The sequence below is a fragment of the Phyllostomus hastatus genome, unplaced genomic scaffold, assembly GCF_019186645.2.
Source record: "Phyllostomus hastatus isolate PE091 unplaced genomic scaffold, TTU_PhHast_1.1 phas_contig_58, whole genome shotgun sequence".
NCBI classification, from domain to species: Eukaryota; Metazoa; Chordata; class Mammalia; order Chiroptera; family Phyllostomidae; genus Phyllostomus; species Phyllostomus hastatus.
The window spans coordinates 14982243-14999804 of record NW_025333916.1 but is presented as its reverse complement, the minus strand read 5'-3'; the positions used below and the strand labels follow the sequence as shown (position 1 = coordinate 14999804).

The following is a 17562-nucleotide window of genomic DNA, read 5'->3' as shown; positions in this document are numbered from 1 at the left end:
ATTGAGAAGACTTTATTATATACCTACTAAACTGTATTACAGAATTTGCCACTGAGTCATTTTATGACTATCACCTTTTTGTTTTTAATACATGTTTTTCCCATGTGAGTACACTTCTAAAATTATTCGGTTTCTAGAAACAAAGAACAGATGGCTACTCATACATTACGGCGAGTACAGGGGGATAGGAGGACTTTGGTCACTTCCCTCATGGTCACCAGGCTTGGTCTCACATGGTAGACACCTGTGGCTGTGTGAAGCAGTCCCTGATGCTCTTTCGGAGTCCTCAGGTCTTAAGTCGGTCCTCTTTACAGTGGCTTATATTTAAGCAATTGTGTTTCTCAGTTGTGTATTAGCCTGAAAAGAGAAAGATAATTCTGAATAAATATATGTTAGGAAGTCCCAAGTCAGGGTGCTCTTTAAATTGTCCTATAGATATACAAATGGATTCATTAATGTTGATTAACATCTCTTTACTCACAAGCACTGCCAAATTTTATAATCAAACTTTACTAATGAAGCTATCTGAATGGACACATTTCTATTCCCAAAGCACTGCAACACAAAATAAAGCATAGATTTATTCAGGGAAAAGACCAAATGTAAAAATGTAAATCATGGATTATATCAGTAGACTTCTGATATTTGTAACTTTAATATCCAAATCATGAGCAACCCCTAAGTGTCTATGACATGAAATGATCTATATTTTTTTATAGCTATGAGTTTTAATTTTGTGCCACATATTTATAGTAGGAAACTTGCTTATTTATCCACATAAAAATATGAAGTTTTGCTCTATACTTGTCACTACAGTAATAAGGCCATCAAATCAAAAGGAAAATTTTAGTGAATAATGAAAGCGCTCTTAAACTTGAAACAAACTACATCAAAAACATGTCTTCTGAGAGCAATATGGCTTTGAAAATGTAAGAGGCAGTACTAACCAGTGTGGCTCAGTGATTGGGCATCATCTCTCAAAGCAAAAGGCTGCTGGTTCGATTCCCGGTCAGGGCACAAACCTGGGTTTGTGAGTTTGTGAGTTTGGTTCTTCATCAGGGTGTATATGATTGATGTTTCTCTCTCCCATTGATGTTTCTCTCCCCATCTTTCTCCTTCCTTCCTCCTCTTTCTAAAAATAAGTGAATAAAATCTTTTAAAAAAAAAGAAAAGAAAATGCCAGCAGCTAATAGAAAGGTTTATGTGTTTGCCAATGTACAGAATTATTAAGGTCCTAGAAAATCTAGCCAGCATAACAAATATATTTTGTATGAAATTTTTAAAGAAATTCTATAATAGAGGGCATTAGGTTATTAAATCAAACCAAACTAAAAAACAAAAGACAAAAACAAAACACTTTTGGTTGTTAATTTAAAAGATAATTTTGTTAAATTCTCTGATTCTTAAAAGAAATTGGGGCTATTAAGAAATCTTATTCACCCTAAGGACCTCTGCTATGTATATAAGAATTTACTAAATAGAAAAACATGTTCAGCTTTGTATTAAATTGCCATAAAATTTGAAGTATAATCTATAATAATTAATTTTATTCTATCAGCACAGCCTGTGAGTTTCACATATTTAAGTGTTTTTTTTCAGAGATGTTTTTGTCACACAAGTTTAACAGAATAATATTTTCATTAAATTATTTTGAGAAGTCAAAAATTGTTACTCTACACATTATTAAGAACAGGAAATTTAAAAATTTTACATTTTAGGACATATTTTTGGCATACAGTAAACTTAAATTTGGGCATGTAATATATTAAACTATTTTCTTTTAAAAAATCTTTCAATATCCTGTTTTCTTTCAGATTAAATAAGAATGCATCTATGATCTCATTTTGTTAAAGACTAAGAAATTGTTCAGAGTAAACTCATAATTATAGCTGACAAGATGAAATTTATTAGGAATATAAATTGATTTTACAGAGACATATAAGTTATAACTATGTTTCATTTGGTGTTTATTTTATTTAATTATAAATAATTAAATGTGGTTTTTTTTCTCCCAAGGCTCCAAATAATGTAAAATGTTAAGGAAACTATTATCTGATTAGGTAAAGATTTAAGGTAATTCTATAGTAAAAGAGGATCCTAGAGTTTTACAGCTTTGAACAAACGTGCAGAATTATTCATTTTTTAATTCAAGATGAAAACAAATGTGAAATTTTCCTGATCTTGAACATAATGAAATAATCTTTCTATCTAAAGAAGCATAATTTTTAGAGTAAAATTAATTTCTGTAAGGAGATACTATTTCTGAAAATCCCGTAGTATTTCTTGAGGTGATATACATCCCTGTGATTACCCTAATTGACATAATAGACTTAACTGATTTATATTAGATATAATTAAAAGTTATTATGAAAGACATATTATGGAATAAGATGATTTTATGTCCTGGATAGAAAATTGGAATAGTGGTAGCAATGCATGTTGAAATTGCTGAGTTCAATGACGAAAAAGCCTTAGGCCTTTTATAAACTTCAAGTGGGCAGCTGACATAACTTTATTGTCATTCACATTTGTGCTGATTTGATTCCTCAGTAAATACCAAGTGATATTCATGAATGTAATACAATTGATTAGGAAAATATTGTAAGGATTTCTGGAACTAACATGTGATATTAACACCAAATGAAACACAATCGTAACTTACATGCCCTCTGTCCCATTCCAGGTATGTAGAAATGCTGAAACAAGAAAAGAGGGTGGGTTGCAGAACCCCCAAGGGATAGAAATGAAAGGATAAATTGAAGCCAGAGTTTTACAGCATTGGTAAAAGAGGTCATTCTTCCTGTGTACAAGTTCTGTCGTTTTTAGCGCACTGCCTGTGTGGTGATAGGACGGGAAGGATTCGGTGCATGGCAGGAGGGGAGGGCGTCTCCTCTCCTGTGCACGTTTTTGAATCAAGTCAAAATTTCTTTGTCCCCATAGCTCAGGGATTTCAAGCCAAGAGGTTGTCATTAGACAATTTCTGAACTCTTGAAAAAGCAAATGCTAAGCTATTCAGAAGCTAATGGAAGGCCCATGGATAGGAATCTTGTGGAAAGAATTGCTTCTCTGGAGATAAGTTCAAAATAAAAATTCCAGCCATGCGAATTATCTAACATGATTCAGTCAGCAGCCACAATAAAAAGAATTATTATCACAAAGCATAAAATAATATAAAAATTCTAAGTAATATAAAACAAGTATTTTAAGTGATTAAGCATATTTTAAAGGAGTATTAAACTTAATAAAAAGGTGCAAAGGACAAATACATAGAAAATAGGAAAACAAAATAAGATAGTAGAGATAAATCAGTAAATTAATTATGTGAATATAAACTCTACTATTAAACAGCAGATTCTAGATTCTATAAAATATAAAGTCCAACTTTATGCTATTTTTGAGAAACATATCTAAAACATAAGGAATGTGAAGTTTGGAAACAGATAAAAATAATATACCAGACATGAGTTAAAATATAATTTCTGAGGGAATTTTATTATCATACAAAAAATATACTTTAAGACAAGGAGTGTTGAGTGTTGCTAGGAATAGGGAAGACAAATGAATAGGAAGATATAATAATTCTGAGAACTTGTATTCACCTGACAACATACTCCGAAATACAGAAAGCAACAATTGACTCAATTACAAGTTGAAATTAAAAAATCCAAAATCATATTGAAAGTTTTGAAAACACCTTTCTCAAAAACTGTAGCAAGATTACTTGGATGTATGGATGATAAATAAATAGATCCCTTTAACAATTGGAGAATGTACATTTTGTCAAGCATACTAAAACCTGATAGTATTTAACTATGTACTAGGCTACAAAGGACTCCTCAACCAAAGAATTGACATACAGATCAAGTTTTCTGAAATAACTTAATTCTAAAAAGATTGTCTCTCCCACAAATATAAAGCACACATAAAAGAACATTCATGGACCAATGAAGAAATTAAAAGATTATGAAAATTTAAAACTGAACTGCAGCCAAAACACTGTATATATCAAAACTTGAAGCCAAAGAATTAGTGTAGTTTTGTATGCATATTTAGAAATGTTGGAGATTGTTGAGCTGTGCTTTCAGCTCACACCATGCAATCTAAGAAACAGGGTGTATGGGGAAGAGATCCCCAGGATGACTGCATACAATGGACAGAGAGAGTGCTGGTCTGTCTTGGGACAGGGGCTGGTTGCAATGCCAGGAAGGATGAATCCAAGGAGGCTAATGGTGGAGGGTGATTGTTTGATGTGGCAGATTGACTTGAGTTAGGAAATTTGTGAAACACTGTTTTTAATATTCCCCCATTCTCATTTTCCATTTTATGCTTCCATTTTTAAATGAATATGTTTCAGATTTATTTTATAATTTCTTGGAAAATAGTCATTTTTACATAGTTTATTTTTTTAATTATGGATGGTTTTATATATTTTTTGAAGTTTAGAGGGAAGCACTTCTGTTATTTTAGAATATATGCTGATTGGACAACAAAGAATACCTCCTTAAAATTCTTCATTTGAGGACAATTCTAAATTTTAAGTTCTGTTTTCTCAGAGATTGATTTTCTTATATTCCTTGATTTGGAAGAGGCTTTTACTCTTGATCTAAAGAGAGCTTTGTGTACACTTTAGGGAGAGTTGCAAGTTGACAAGGAAAAGATGAAACACAAGACGAGTGCAGTGCGTTGTGGGCTGCAATGTGGGTTATCCTTTATTAAGTCAGAACAGCAGGCACTTGCCTGGCATTTTTCTTCTCTGAATCTAACGACTGGATCATGTTCGTATTGGATCTTACTTGTCTTTTACACATTTGGCTTCCTGTGTTCTTTTTGGCTTGGGATCTTGGTTAGTGTGCAGTATGAATTTGAGAAAAAAAACCCTCATTTCAGGATGGAATATTTAAAGTAAGCAGGCTGTGTGTTTATTACTGTGGAAACCAGACAGTAAACAGAATGATTTCCAAAGACTAAGTAGTTAAATGCCAACAGGACTTCAGTGATGCTATTATTCTCTCATAACTTTTGTTTTTGCTGTAATTATCGAAATACTTTCTGAAACAATTACATGATTTGTATGTTATTTTTTTGCCATGCAAACATTTTCTTTTTGAGTTTTGGTAGAAAGTGATTTATTCTACTGAATGGAGAAACTTGAAGATATTCTTAGGTACAGCGGTTATGATGGTTACCACCTTCCAAACGTGTTAAATTCTCAGGAATTACTTGATAACATTTTTCATGTTTGTTATCACTGTATCCCTCTGCTTTCTTGTATAGTCTTTTCATGGAAGTGCCTTCTGAAAACCTATCCATCTCCTTTGATATATAACTTAAAATTTTATATAACACAGGAAGATATTTCTCTTTCTAGTGAATCCTTTTGTTGCACCCGATAAGACTTTTGGGTAAACTGGATGAGACCAAAGTTGCTAGAAATTAAATTTGGCTTGACCCACATTCATGACAATCCCATTAACCATATCTTGAAGTCATCCCTTTTGTTTCATTAAAAATAAAACACAACTTTATTTTCTTTTTTTTAACTTTATTTTATTTTTAGATAGGGAAGGGAGGGAGAAAGAGAGAGAGAGAAACATCAATGTGCGGTTGCTAGGGGTCATGGCCTGCAACCCAGGCATGTACCCTAACTGGGAATCGAACCTGTGACACTTTGGTTCACAGCCTGCGCTCAATCCACTGAGCTACGGCAGCCAAGGCACAACTTTATTTTCTAATCACTAAGTGTATTAGTTTTTTTTGTTGTGCCACATATTGTTACAAATTTAGCCACTTAAAGCATCAACCATTATCTCAGAGTTTCTATAGGTCAGGAGATGGGCCGTGTCACAACTGGGTTCTCTGCTCAGAATCTTACAAGGCTGAAATCAAAGTGTCCGCTGAACTGCATTCTCCTCTGGAGCTCAGATTCCCCTTCCAAGCTCATGTGTTTGTTGGCATCATGCATTTCCTTGCTGGCTGTTAGCCAAGGGTGGTTCCATTTTCAAACCCAGCCACATGGAATTTCCTTCAAGTTGAAACTCTGTTCTTCACGAAGGTCCATTTTAAGGGCTCACTTAATATGTGATCAGGCCCTGCCAGAATACCCTTTCCTTTTTACAATCTGCTGTGCTGTGTAACCTAACCTAACATCACCACATGAGTGAGTATCTTGTTATATTCACAAGTTTCCCCCTACACACAAAAGGAGAGGTTTTTATATGCCTGTATATCAGAGGGTGGGAATCTTGAGGGCCATCTGAGAATTCTGCCTTCCATTGAAACACTAGAGGCTGTTAGGTATGTCTTCATTTTCTTTTATACATCTTCCTATGTGCCTGTATTCTTTTCCTCCTCTAGTTTAATTCAAGGAAGAATATACAGTTCTAAGTCTCAATTCCCCCATCCTGGTCTTTCCCACTCCTTTAATTCACTCTGTCAGACCTGCAGTCACTCTCTCAGCTTTACTCTTTTGTTTTTCATTCCTGCCTCTCTACTTGCTCCTTCCCTTAAATTTATATGTTGTTCAGTCCTCAATTCTTGTCCCTCAAGTGAACCTGTCTGCACTTTTCTATGGCAAAAGTTTAAGTTCACTGTCCTTTTTGCAGGAACTTTCCCAAACATCAGATCTTCCTTCTTTGGTCCTCCCTCCTACTCTCATCTATCACCAGAGGAACATTCACTTAATTACATTGTTCTACTTAAAAATAATTAAAGTTCACCTGTTTGTGTTTAGCAGAGGACTGACTATGTCCTATGACATGTTATGTTGTACCCTTTAATATAGAAAAAAATTTAAGCCAGTTTCCAACAGTTAAAACCAGGAGTTTATATTGTATTTAAAAATCTTATTTCTGGCCTCTTCTGAAAAATTAGAAATATGTGTAATGTGGCCCACGTTTCCACAACAGCAATACACTGCTATTACCTACCGATAACCCTGTAGATGGGAAATGTTGTCTATAATTTGCCAGCCCATCAACTTGATTCACTCACTAGCTTTGCCCTTGAAGACAGTTGATGTTGCAAGTCTTCATCTAAGGAATAAAGGCTAAATGTCTTAGCTTGACATTAGTATTTTTTCCTAACTTCATCTCATTCATTTTTTTTGAAACCATGTTGCATTTTAGATGGATAATTACAATTCAGTTTCTCCTATGAGATCCCCATAAGGACAGGAGGTATGTTTTGTTTATGCTTTCATTTTCAGCCCCAAACAAAATTTCTAACACATACTAGGAACTCAGTGAAATTGATTTGAATGGTGATGAATGTACTTTATGTGTCCATGTAATTGCTCAAAATATGATACAGACAAAAGTATGTATCAGCTCTCTAGCACCATTGGGAAATCTTTTTTTCATTCTGTTGAGTATCCTTTTAATCCATACTCTAAACTCTATCTGATAAATTGCCTGCTTCCATTTCACCTAGCTCCTCATCTGGAGAATTCTTTTGTTCTTTCATTTAGGATCTGTTTCTTTGCCTTCCCATTTTGGCTGCCTCTTTGCGATTGTTTCTGTATATTAGGTAGATCTGCAAAGACTCTGGTGTAAGTCCTTTTCAGACACTGCTTGTGTCTGGCCATTGTCCACCTGATTGGAACTTTGAGCAACCCACAGTATTTGGCTCCCTCTGATACGCCTATGTGTGTGCAGAAAGAACCAGGCTGCACATCAAGGCTGGCTTTTATCAGCATGGAAGTTGGGGGAGGATCAGCTGAAGTCTCATAGAGCTCCCAGATATCTGCCTTAGTTGTTAAACTAATTTGTGATATAGCCTGAAGCTGTAATCTGCAGCCTGGCTTAAGCTCCACAGTGTAGGGCTGAGTAATTTCTGCAGGAGGGGCTATTACTGTCCCTCAGATTGAGGTCACTTGGGGAGGAGTGCTCTGCTTGTGAAAGATGGCTCCTGCAATATGGGAAATGAGTCCGCACAGGAATCTTGGTGGCTGGCTGTTCCTTCAGTTCTCTCCCCAGAGCCACCAACCTGAGGCTCTCCCAAGTGTTTCTATTCCACTCTACCCTCCTTCTACCAGAGCCCAGGGTAAGTGGCTGCTGCAAATGAAATGCTTTTCACAGCAGGATTTTATCTTGGTTCCCTTCTAGCTTTGGTGCTATAACCTGGGGAGCCCAGCTTGGGGTTTAGACCCCACACTTGTCAGGGGGAAATCCCCCTGCCTCTGAAATATCCCTCCAGAACTTCAGCTGCTGCCCATGACTGCACTCCAGCCCTCTGGTGCTGCCTCCAAACTCCCTACCAGTCTCCTTGTGGTGAAGTGGTTTCTTCTATCTTTCCATGGCTATAAGGCTTCTCTCTAGCTAGTGACAAGTTGGTTATTCAGGATGATTTTTCTGCAATAGGTGTAATTGTAGACTGGTCCTTGGAGGAGGTTAGTGTGGCTTCCACTTACTCCTCTGCCATCTTCTGTATGTCCTTAAATTGTGCTGTGAGGCTTTTGGGATGGTCTTTCCTGTATACTTAAAAATATACTTTCCAGTATATTGTAGTTCTGTTTCTCAGAAATGCCATATTGAACATTAAAAAAAAAAATCTTACTCTTCATTTTTCCATACAACTACTTTTGCATGAAATTGAAACTACCTACTCATGTTAACAAGAATCATAGGTAGTTCTGGGCAATGTGAGGAAAGTCATCTAATCCATGACAGGGTGGTTCCTCTACGTTACTTACTGATGAGATAACAGCAATGGAAATGTTAGCATCATTGCTCTTTTTTCTCTGTCAGTTAAACTTCTCTTTCTGATCCTGTTTTTGTGTTCATACAAAACACAAAACATTCTGGATTGTTGCCTTTTTCCATGGCAGCTCATAGCAATAGCATGAGTTGTCTACAAGAAATTGTTTTGTGCATACATTACAACTTATTTGTAATACTCTGCTTTTATTTTTAGATACTGTTCCAGTAGTTATTTGTTTTGTTATTTATAATTTTCAGTCCACAATCATGAAAAAAAAATAAGGCTGAATAAAAGTAATTGTTATCCTCTTCATATTTTTTAAATTTATTTGTATTGAAATGGCCCGAGAATGGATAACCAGGGCAAAGTGGGGGAATTTAGGAAATTAGTTATCTTTAGGATATAACCATAGACTCTGTAAAGCTGATATACTAACTGCATTAAATTTTTTTCCCAGAAAACAAAGTCCATATAATATATATATATATATAGTATGTAAATAACAGTATATATATTTATAAATATAATGAGTTATTTGCTCACACAATTATGTTGCCTGAGAAAGCTCACTATCTACCATTGGAATCTGGAGACTCAAGGAAGCCTGTGATATAGTTCAAAGGCTTCACAGCTAGAGAGCTGATGGTGTAGAATTCCAATCCAGATCAGAATACCTAAGAACCAGGAGTGCAAAGGGTATGAGAAGACTTGTGTCTCAACCAGCCCCACTTGTCAGACAGAGAGTAAATTCAACTTTCCTCTGCCTTTTTGCTCTATTCTGTCCCTCAACTGATTGGTTGATGGTCACCTAGATTGGGGAAAGGAATCTGTTTTACTCAGCCCACCAATTTAAATGCCACTCTCTTCTAGAAACACTTTCATAGACACACTCAAAGTAATGTTTGCACAGCTAGCTGAGATCCAGTGACCAGTAAAGCAAACACGTAAAATTAAACATTACACTAGCTACAGCCAGTGTTGATATTGAGAGTCTGATTATGGTCTTTATAGTGATATCTTGATTACTATTTCATGCTGCTCCTACTATCCTGAAAATGTGCTTATCTACTGGTATTGTGAGATTGATGTGCTTGTGAAAAATATTGAATATGATATGAATGAGTACTTTTTTAATAATGCTTCATGCACTATATAATGTGTAATTCTTTGTAAGTCTCTTTGTGGGTAGGGGCTATGCTTTATTTCTTCTTGTACCTTTGATGCATATATTAGTATTTGGTGAAATTTTTTAATAAAATGTTCACTGAATTGAAATGATAAGACTGAGCAATTCTTTGAGGTTATATAGTAGTTAGGTTGGACAATGGTATTACTCCAAGTTGTTGATGTTCAAAAATCAAGGTCACAGATTGTTGGTAAAGGAGCCTCATCTAGACTTTAATATTTATCACATGTATATCTTTTTTTGGAATTTAAGCACCAAGAATGTGGATAACATTACAAAAAAAATCAAATTTTAGGGCATTTTGAAATATATCATGTTTTTCTTCATATTATTAGCTTCAGCTAAAAGAAAGATATACATAGGAAGAAAAAGATGTATTAAGAAAAAACAAAATTCTAATTTGATTGTCAGTCTTCGATATGCAATTTCAGTGTAGAAAATGGCTATTAAAACCAATTTAATTGTTACATGTGACAACCTTAAAATTTAGGGTAGACTTTGAATGTAGGCTCATTAAACACAGTTGTTTAAGGTGAAAATTTCAGTTAAACATAACTAAATAAATAGAAATTTATTTTGAGGTAGCTATTCCAATAGATACTCCATTCCATAAAAATCTCTCTATATTGTAGAGTCAAGTTGGTCAGATTTCTTAAGATCATTGAGAGGAAATATATACAGATGACCTTTGAAGACTGAGGTATATTAGGAATATCCATATAAATGGGAGAATTTTGGTCAAGGGGAAGGTAAAGATAGAATGGAAAATAACCTATTTGGCCTCCCAATAATGCCTCAGTTCTACTTCTTATAAGATTAATGTGTGGTTAACTGGAATATTAGCTCTGTCTACTTTAGGAAAACACCTTAACCTTGTGAGAACTGTCTTATATTTGTTTGATTAAAAACAACACTTCGGCCCTGGCGGCCCTGGCTGGATAGCTCAGTTGGTTAGAGTGTCGTCTGGATCCGCCAAGGTTGTAGGTTCAGTCACCAGTCAGGGCACATACAAGAAGCAACCAATGAATGCATAAATAAGTTGAACACCAAATTGATATTTCTTTCTTGCTCTCACCCTCTCCCCTCAGCCCCCCAAACAAACAAACAAACAAACAAAAAGCAAGACTTCCTTGGTAATTCTGAGGGGACATGGAATGTGACTATTACAGTCACTTAATATATAGAATCTCTTTGGGAAGAGATTAAGTCATTTCAAAAGTAGTCGGCCATCCCCACTCACACTAGATCCTTGTATGATCTTCATTGGCTTTTGCATTGATCCAGTTAGCAGTACTTGGGCGGCAAATTTGTGTTTATCTAAAGCATAAACTTGTAATAGCTTGCTATGTACTTGTAGAGGTTTACTTATCCAGCTTAAAAATTAAATAATCCTTTCCAAAAAAGAGAATACATGACAGATACACAGACATCATGGCCTTCTTTAATTTATAGCCAAACACTAATACATAGAATTATGATCATTTTTAAAGAGTTCATGTTATATTGTTTTCTGAACTGACTCATTAAGGGGAATACTTTTTTCTCTCAATATATTGTAACAATGACAGTAAGTGCCAAAGCATTTCTAGTAGTTGCACATAAATCCTTTATCTGACATTTTGAGTCATACAAAGAAAAATTATCCTTTAAGAATTTTATTAAATATTCATTTTGCCTCTAACATTGTTTCTCCATGGTACAACTTTTCATGTAACTGTGTATCTCAGTGTATTTTGTATTTTCAAAATGCTACTCTCTCTATCACTACTCCCTCACTTTAGTTTTAGGGACCCATCACTTAGCACCCCATCGAATGAACTGGGATTACTACATTGTCAAAATACAATTGCTGCTGTACTGTTTGGACATTTTTGGCAACGGGTAAAAGTTCTCATTTGAGATTGCTTCATAAGAAAGAGTTTGCAGGAGTAAAACTATAATATGCCAAAACAGTTGATTTTTTTGGACTTCATTGAAACTAAGTTTCTGGTTTTAATATTTGCTTACAGCAGGTACTAGTAGTCTATGTAACAGAACTTATTTACATAGTTACCACCAAACACTTGGTATTTTGTGCATTAATGGCATTATTTCATTGAAAACAATAATTTTAGTCCTGAAGTATTTTACCATTTTAGTCTGACTACACTTATACTTTTAGCTTTTTTTTCCACTTTTAGCTTTTTAATATTGAAAATTTATGGTTGTGGTGTTGTAGTTTGCATTGATTTTTCAGAAACTAATTTATTAACTTTGTAGACTGTAAAAACTACTACCCTTTTGCATTTATGTAAGGTATACCTTCTATAATATATGCTTTCTTTTTTTAAAAAAAAGACTATTTATTTTTTAGAGAGAGGGAAAGGGAGGGAGAAAGAGAGGGAGAGAATCATCAATGTGTGGTTGCCTCTTGCATACCCTTAATTGGGGAACTGGCCTGCAACCCAGTCATGTGCCCTGACTGCGAATTGAACCAGTGACCCTTTGGTTCACAGGTTGGCACTCAGTTCACTGAGCCACACCAGCCAGGGCTGCTCTCTATAGTGTAGAATTCCCTGTACATATACATGGTAGAAACTAAAGAAAGGATAGTTCATTGAATTTGACGTTTTCATGTAGATTTCTACAGAACTTTTTTGACTACATTTCACATGACCCTTACACTCTTTTTGCCTTAGATTCAGAGCTCAAACTCTGAATTTATTTCTATTAGCTCCACAGAGACTTATATATATAACTGACATAATGCCTAAAACATAGTGAGTACTCAATAAATGTTACTTATTATTAGAAGAATGTTATGCTATAATTTGGTTTATTTCATCATACTGGTGGAACATATTCTCTGAATATGCCTATCATTTTGAAGATATTAATTCATTGATTTGTGGTATCTAGAATTTCTGTGGAAGTCCAGTGCCATTCTGATTCCTGATCATTCACATGTAACCTATTTTATTGCTCTAGAATGTTTTAGGATTCTCTTTATTGTCCTAAATGTTCCAAAATTTAGTTATGCTATGTCTTGATGTGAGTCCTCTTTTACTCCAGTGTGCTGGGAACTTAGTAGACCCTTTGTATCTGAAAATTTAAATCTTTTAGTTCTTGCATTTTTTTCTCATGCTTTTTAAATTCCTTCTCCATTTTGTTTTCCTTTTGGCTAGTTCTATTCTGTGAATTTTGACTGAAATTGCCTGAAATAATTTTAACTGAATGAATAATAATAATTAGAGTTTTTCCAAGTCTTTTTTTTTTTGATAAACATTGTTCAAATTGTTTAATTTCTGTACAACTAGGTATACTAATTGAAATAAAGAACAGTTTTTTTCTAATATGTTTTCTTCTTTTGTCAAGAAACAGGAAAAAGTAAGATAACACAAATTAAAGGATTAAACAGACCGACCTGCTTAGGTTGCAACACACACACTTTCTTTTCTGGCTAGAAAAGTAATATTTAGTCCTCTAAAACTGGCCTATAGTACAGAAGAATATAAATATCTTTTGTTTTTCTTTAGATTTTAAGCTAAATAAATGTTTCTCAACACTAGGGATCATCTGTATTTAAGTCTTTTGTCAGGGTTTCTGTAATATTAAACAAGACTGTTTTCTTTTGGAAAATTTAAAGTAAATAATTAAATACAGCTTATATAGAAAAGTTTACTCTCTAGCGTTACACATACAAGTGATTCTAATTTATAGGAATTAACTGAAATGTTTTATAAAATTCCACTGAGATTACAAACATTGGATTTTTATTTTAGTAACTTTTATTTTTATTTTGAATTGATTAATAGGGATTTGTCTCAGAATTATCCACCACTGTTTAAGTATTTCTCAATCTGTATATAACATACTTATAGAGATACTCTTTTTAAAGCAAGAAATTTTGGAAATGTCCTAATTAGATAAATGCCATAATAGAAATTACTGATTTAGGAGGCTAAAACACAATATAAAAAACATCTCAGTTTTACTCTCAATTTTGCTACTCAATGCCATCAGAATCTCCCTTCAGAATTATGTGTCGTTTCAGAGAAACTAGTAGTTTCTCTTACTAGTTGTTTAGTTAGGATAGTTTCTTATGTCGATAAATAGCATAACAGCATAGCAGAGTAGGACCTTGACTTGAGTCCTTCAGTATATTAGATAACTACTCTGAACCTTGGTTTATAATCTATAAAATACATGATAGTTCCACTTCCGTGACGATTAGGTGAGTTTATATTTGTGCTTCGCTTGAGTTTCCTTCAGCCACAAGATATGGCAGCTATAATAATAATTTATTTTAAAAATCTTACTGGTTCCTACAATAATTATAATTTTGATAGTAAAGATAAGTATAATTATTATTAGTTACTGTTTTAGTGTCTTTATCTACCAAATGAGAACCTTTGTTCCCTTCAGAATTCCATAACTATAAATAAAAGTATATTATACTATATTTTTTTAAAGTGCCCACTAAAAGAGGAATTAAGATTATGCAAAAGTACTTAAGCTTGACAACTGACATTATTGTTTATAATGTATTGTAATAAATTGTTGTTTTTTGATGCTGTGTGGTGTCCTCAGGTTTATGAGTTTCCTAAATCCCTACAGTTCTCTCAGCTATTACCACATTTTGCTCTTCCTTCAGAAATAACGTATTTTTTGTCAATTATTCCATTTTACCATCAGTATTAACAGAAACTAGCACTAAAAATCCTCATGGGTAATTCCTTTTCTTAATCTGAGCAGAGACACTTATATAAGGTTGTAGCAAACAGATGGTAATATGCTTATATGGTGTTTATGTCGCTTTCTCTTCTGCTAGAAGGTGTGAGAGTGATTTACAACTTACAAGGATTATTCTTAGGTTATATTTTTGATTTATATAATAAACTTCAGTAAGAAATTAGGAAGGTGCTCAGTTACTTTGTTCACTCTACTGGTAAGTGTACTCTATTTGAATCAGACTTTTTCCCTTTAGAATAAATTATCTGTATTTTAAATTGGGCTGCTCAATTTTGATATTCTCCCAAAGCTAATCGTGTTTTCCTTTCATCCTAGTTCAGACTTGGGTCCTTCAATCTAGAGAAAGTCGCAAGCCCAGCTGAGGTCATTAGAGAACTCATTTGTGACTGCCTGGACACCGTTGCAGAAAACCGTGCCAGAAATGAACACCTGCAGAAAGAAAATGAAAGGCTTCTGAGAGATTGGAATGATGTTCAAGGACGGTGTGTGCATGATGTGTTATATAAACACTAAGCTCCCTTCAGGTCATTGTAGCACTAAGTTAATGATTTGTAAATTTATAACATAGACTAGCATATATTTAAAATAAGCCTGTCATTAATTATACCTTTACCTAATATAATTAAACCAAATTACTGGTCACTATTGTACATGATAATGATACATTAACACTTTTAGGTCATTAGCATTTGGTCGTACCAGCAAACTTATAAACAATAAGGAGTAACTGGGCAATGAGAATCAGGATTGATTAATATTAATCAGAACTTAAGATGTTGATATTTATAAGGGTTACTTTAGCTCAAATTACAGGACTAATAGTGAATAAATAGAGACATGAAATGTAAATAAGTGCAATTTATTCCTTATTTGGAATCTTTATATAAATGGCAACTATTTCCAATGATGTGTGTTTTGGCTCCTAGTACTTATTTTTCCTGATTGATTGCAAATTCATACTACCAGCGCTTTTAAAAGCTGAGGTAATTGTGACTACTGGAAAAGACATTTGGAAGCCTTTTATTTTTCTCGATTTTACCTCTTATTTTTTAAATGATGAAGAGGAAGATCATTTATTTTATTAATTATGAATTTTCTTAACTATTTTACAATCTAGGCTGGCCCAAGGTTTAGCCTGTGTTACTCTATTATGTAAAAGATTTTTGAAGGAAATAAAATGTATGTTGTGAACATTATATCTCTACAGAGACATATATACTATAGTATGCATATGTTTATACATATATACCTTGAAACATCGGAATTATGTGGAATGCATATAATAGTTATAATTATTGTTACTATATCCAGTGTATCTAGTAGATTTTTAAAATTTTCATTCAAACCAGTAGTAGATCTAAAAGATAAGAATAGTTTTCTATTTAGGGTCTTTTTAGGACAGTCATTGAGATTGTTTTTATGGACATTAGTTAAGTATATACGAGGGACAGAAGTGAGTGAAGAGTATATCAATATATGTATGGAAAAATAAGATCAACTAAAAGAAATTTTTTGCATTTATTCAATCATTTTTATTAATTAATGCAAGACACATAAAATTAAGTTTTAATACCTGATTATATTAGTGTCTCAGTTATTACATTAAGAAAATAGTTCTTTTTGTTTTGAATTAATTTTTGTTTTCAATCATATAAAAATTGTGAAACCAAATGAATAATATATATAAATACTAGGATACCATACAGAGAAATAAGTTAATTTTTCTCTTTAACTTCTGTTTTATTCATGTTTGAATTGATATCAAATATCTGTTAGAATGCATGTTTTGGGGCTTACTTATGTGTGAAATTAATCAAATTAAAGGAGATGTACTGTATTTGTGATAAGCCATTATATTTAAAACTCAAAATACCCTCAGGATTATAGAAAATTTGATTCACAAATTGCCTACAGAAATGCAGACTGGGTACTTGGTGCTTGAACAAATTGCTTTAAAATGTCTGCCAGAGGTTGAAGGAGGTATTATCTCATCAGTATTCAATACCACTGCCATAGAAGGGAAAGCGGCAGGGAACAAAGATGAGAAAATGTACCCTGTGGTTTCATGTGTGAGTAGTACATATAGTATGTGGCCCACAGATGCTTGATTTGCTATTTCTGAACCGTACAGAAAGTGCCGTTGTGTTTTTGTGGCCAAAGGTTTTCTATTCGATCAAAAGCACAGTTGTGTATCTTATCACCTGTCTTACTGTGCTCTGGTTATTCTTTTTTGTAAATACTGGACCAGACATCTTCAGAGGCCGAAGGTATGTGCTATTGAGCTGACCCTGCAAACTGAGATGAAAGAGAGTCCAGTCTAGAGAATTCTAGGTTTGTAATTATATATCAGATGTTAGGTTAGTAACTTTCATTTCCAAGGTGTGGCTAAGTAGGTTTACAATTGTGAGTACATGAAACACAGAGTTTATTCTTGAATGATTATTTATTAATTACTGTATTATTTTCCATACAAACAATTGTAAACCTACTTTTGTACCCCCCTGTAATTTTCCAAATCTGGGTTTTTTTTCTATCAAAGGAGAAAAGCTATTTTAAGAAGCTATATCTGTATCTTGGTCATGGCCAAGCAGTACTGCTGAACCTTCTTTAGTGTTCCCTTTCAAGAGCCTTACAAAACTAGAAAATGAGAGAAGGATCTGCGGCTCCAGCTTCCGTGAGGTAAGAATTAGGTTGGCCAAAAAGTCTGTATGGCTTTTCCTGGTCTCAAATGATGTCTCGATTTGAGTGCTGTCAACTTCAACTGGCCTGCTCAAACAACTATGGAGCATCGTCCAGCAGGAAATCTCCAGCACCAAACTTTGGTAACCACTTTTGACATGTTAAATCATTCACAGCACCTTCTCCATACACTGCACCAATCTTTTTTGCATTTCATTTTGTTTTTACCTTTCTTGGAATAATAAACCATAATATGCTAAAGATATTGC

The 17562-nt window shown here is 33.9% G+C and overlaps 1 protein-coding gene across 2 annotated transcripts in view; it reads left to right on the top strand.

Moving 5' to 3' along the window:
* XRCC4 (X-ray repair cross complementing 4) overlaps positions 1-17562 on the top strand; it is a 218388-nt gene that overhangs the window by 69480 nt on the left and 131346 nt on the right. For both annotated transcript variants that reach the window (XM_045847762.1, XM_045847763.1), the window contains exon 4: positions 14930-15096. In XM_045847762.1, the coding sequence (XP_045703718.1) occupies positions 14930-15096 (167 nt within the window). The remainder of the gene's footprint in view (positions 1-14929; positions 15097-17562) is intronic.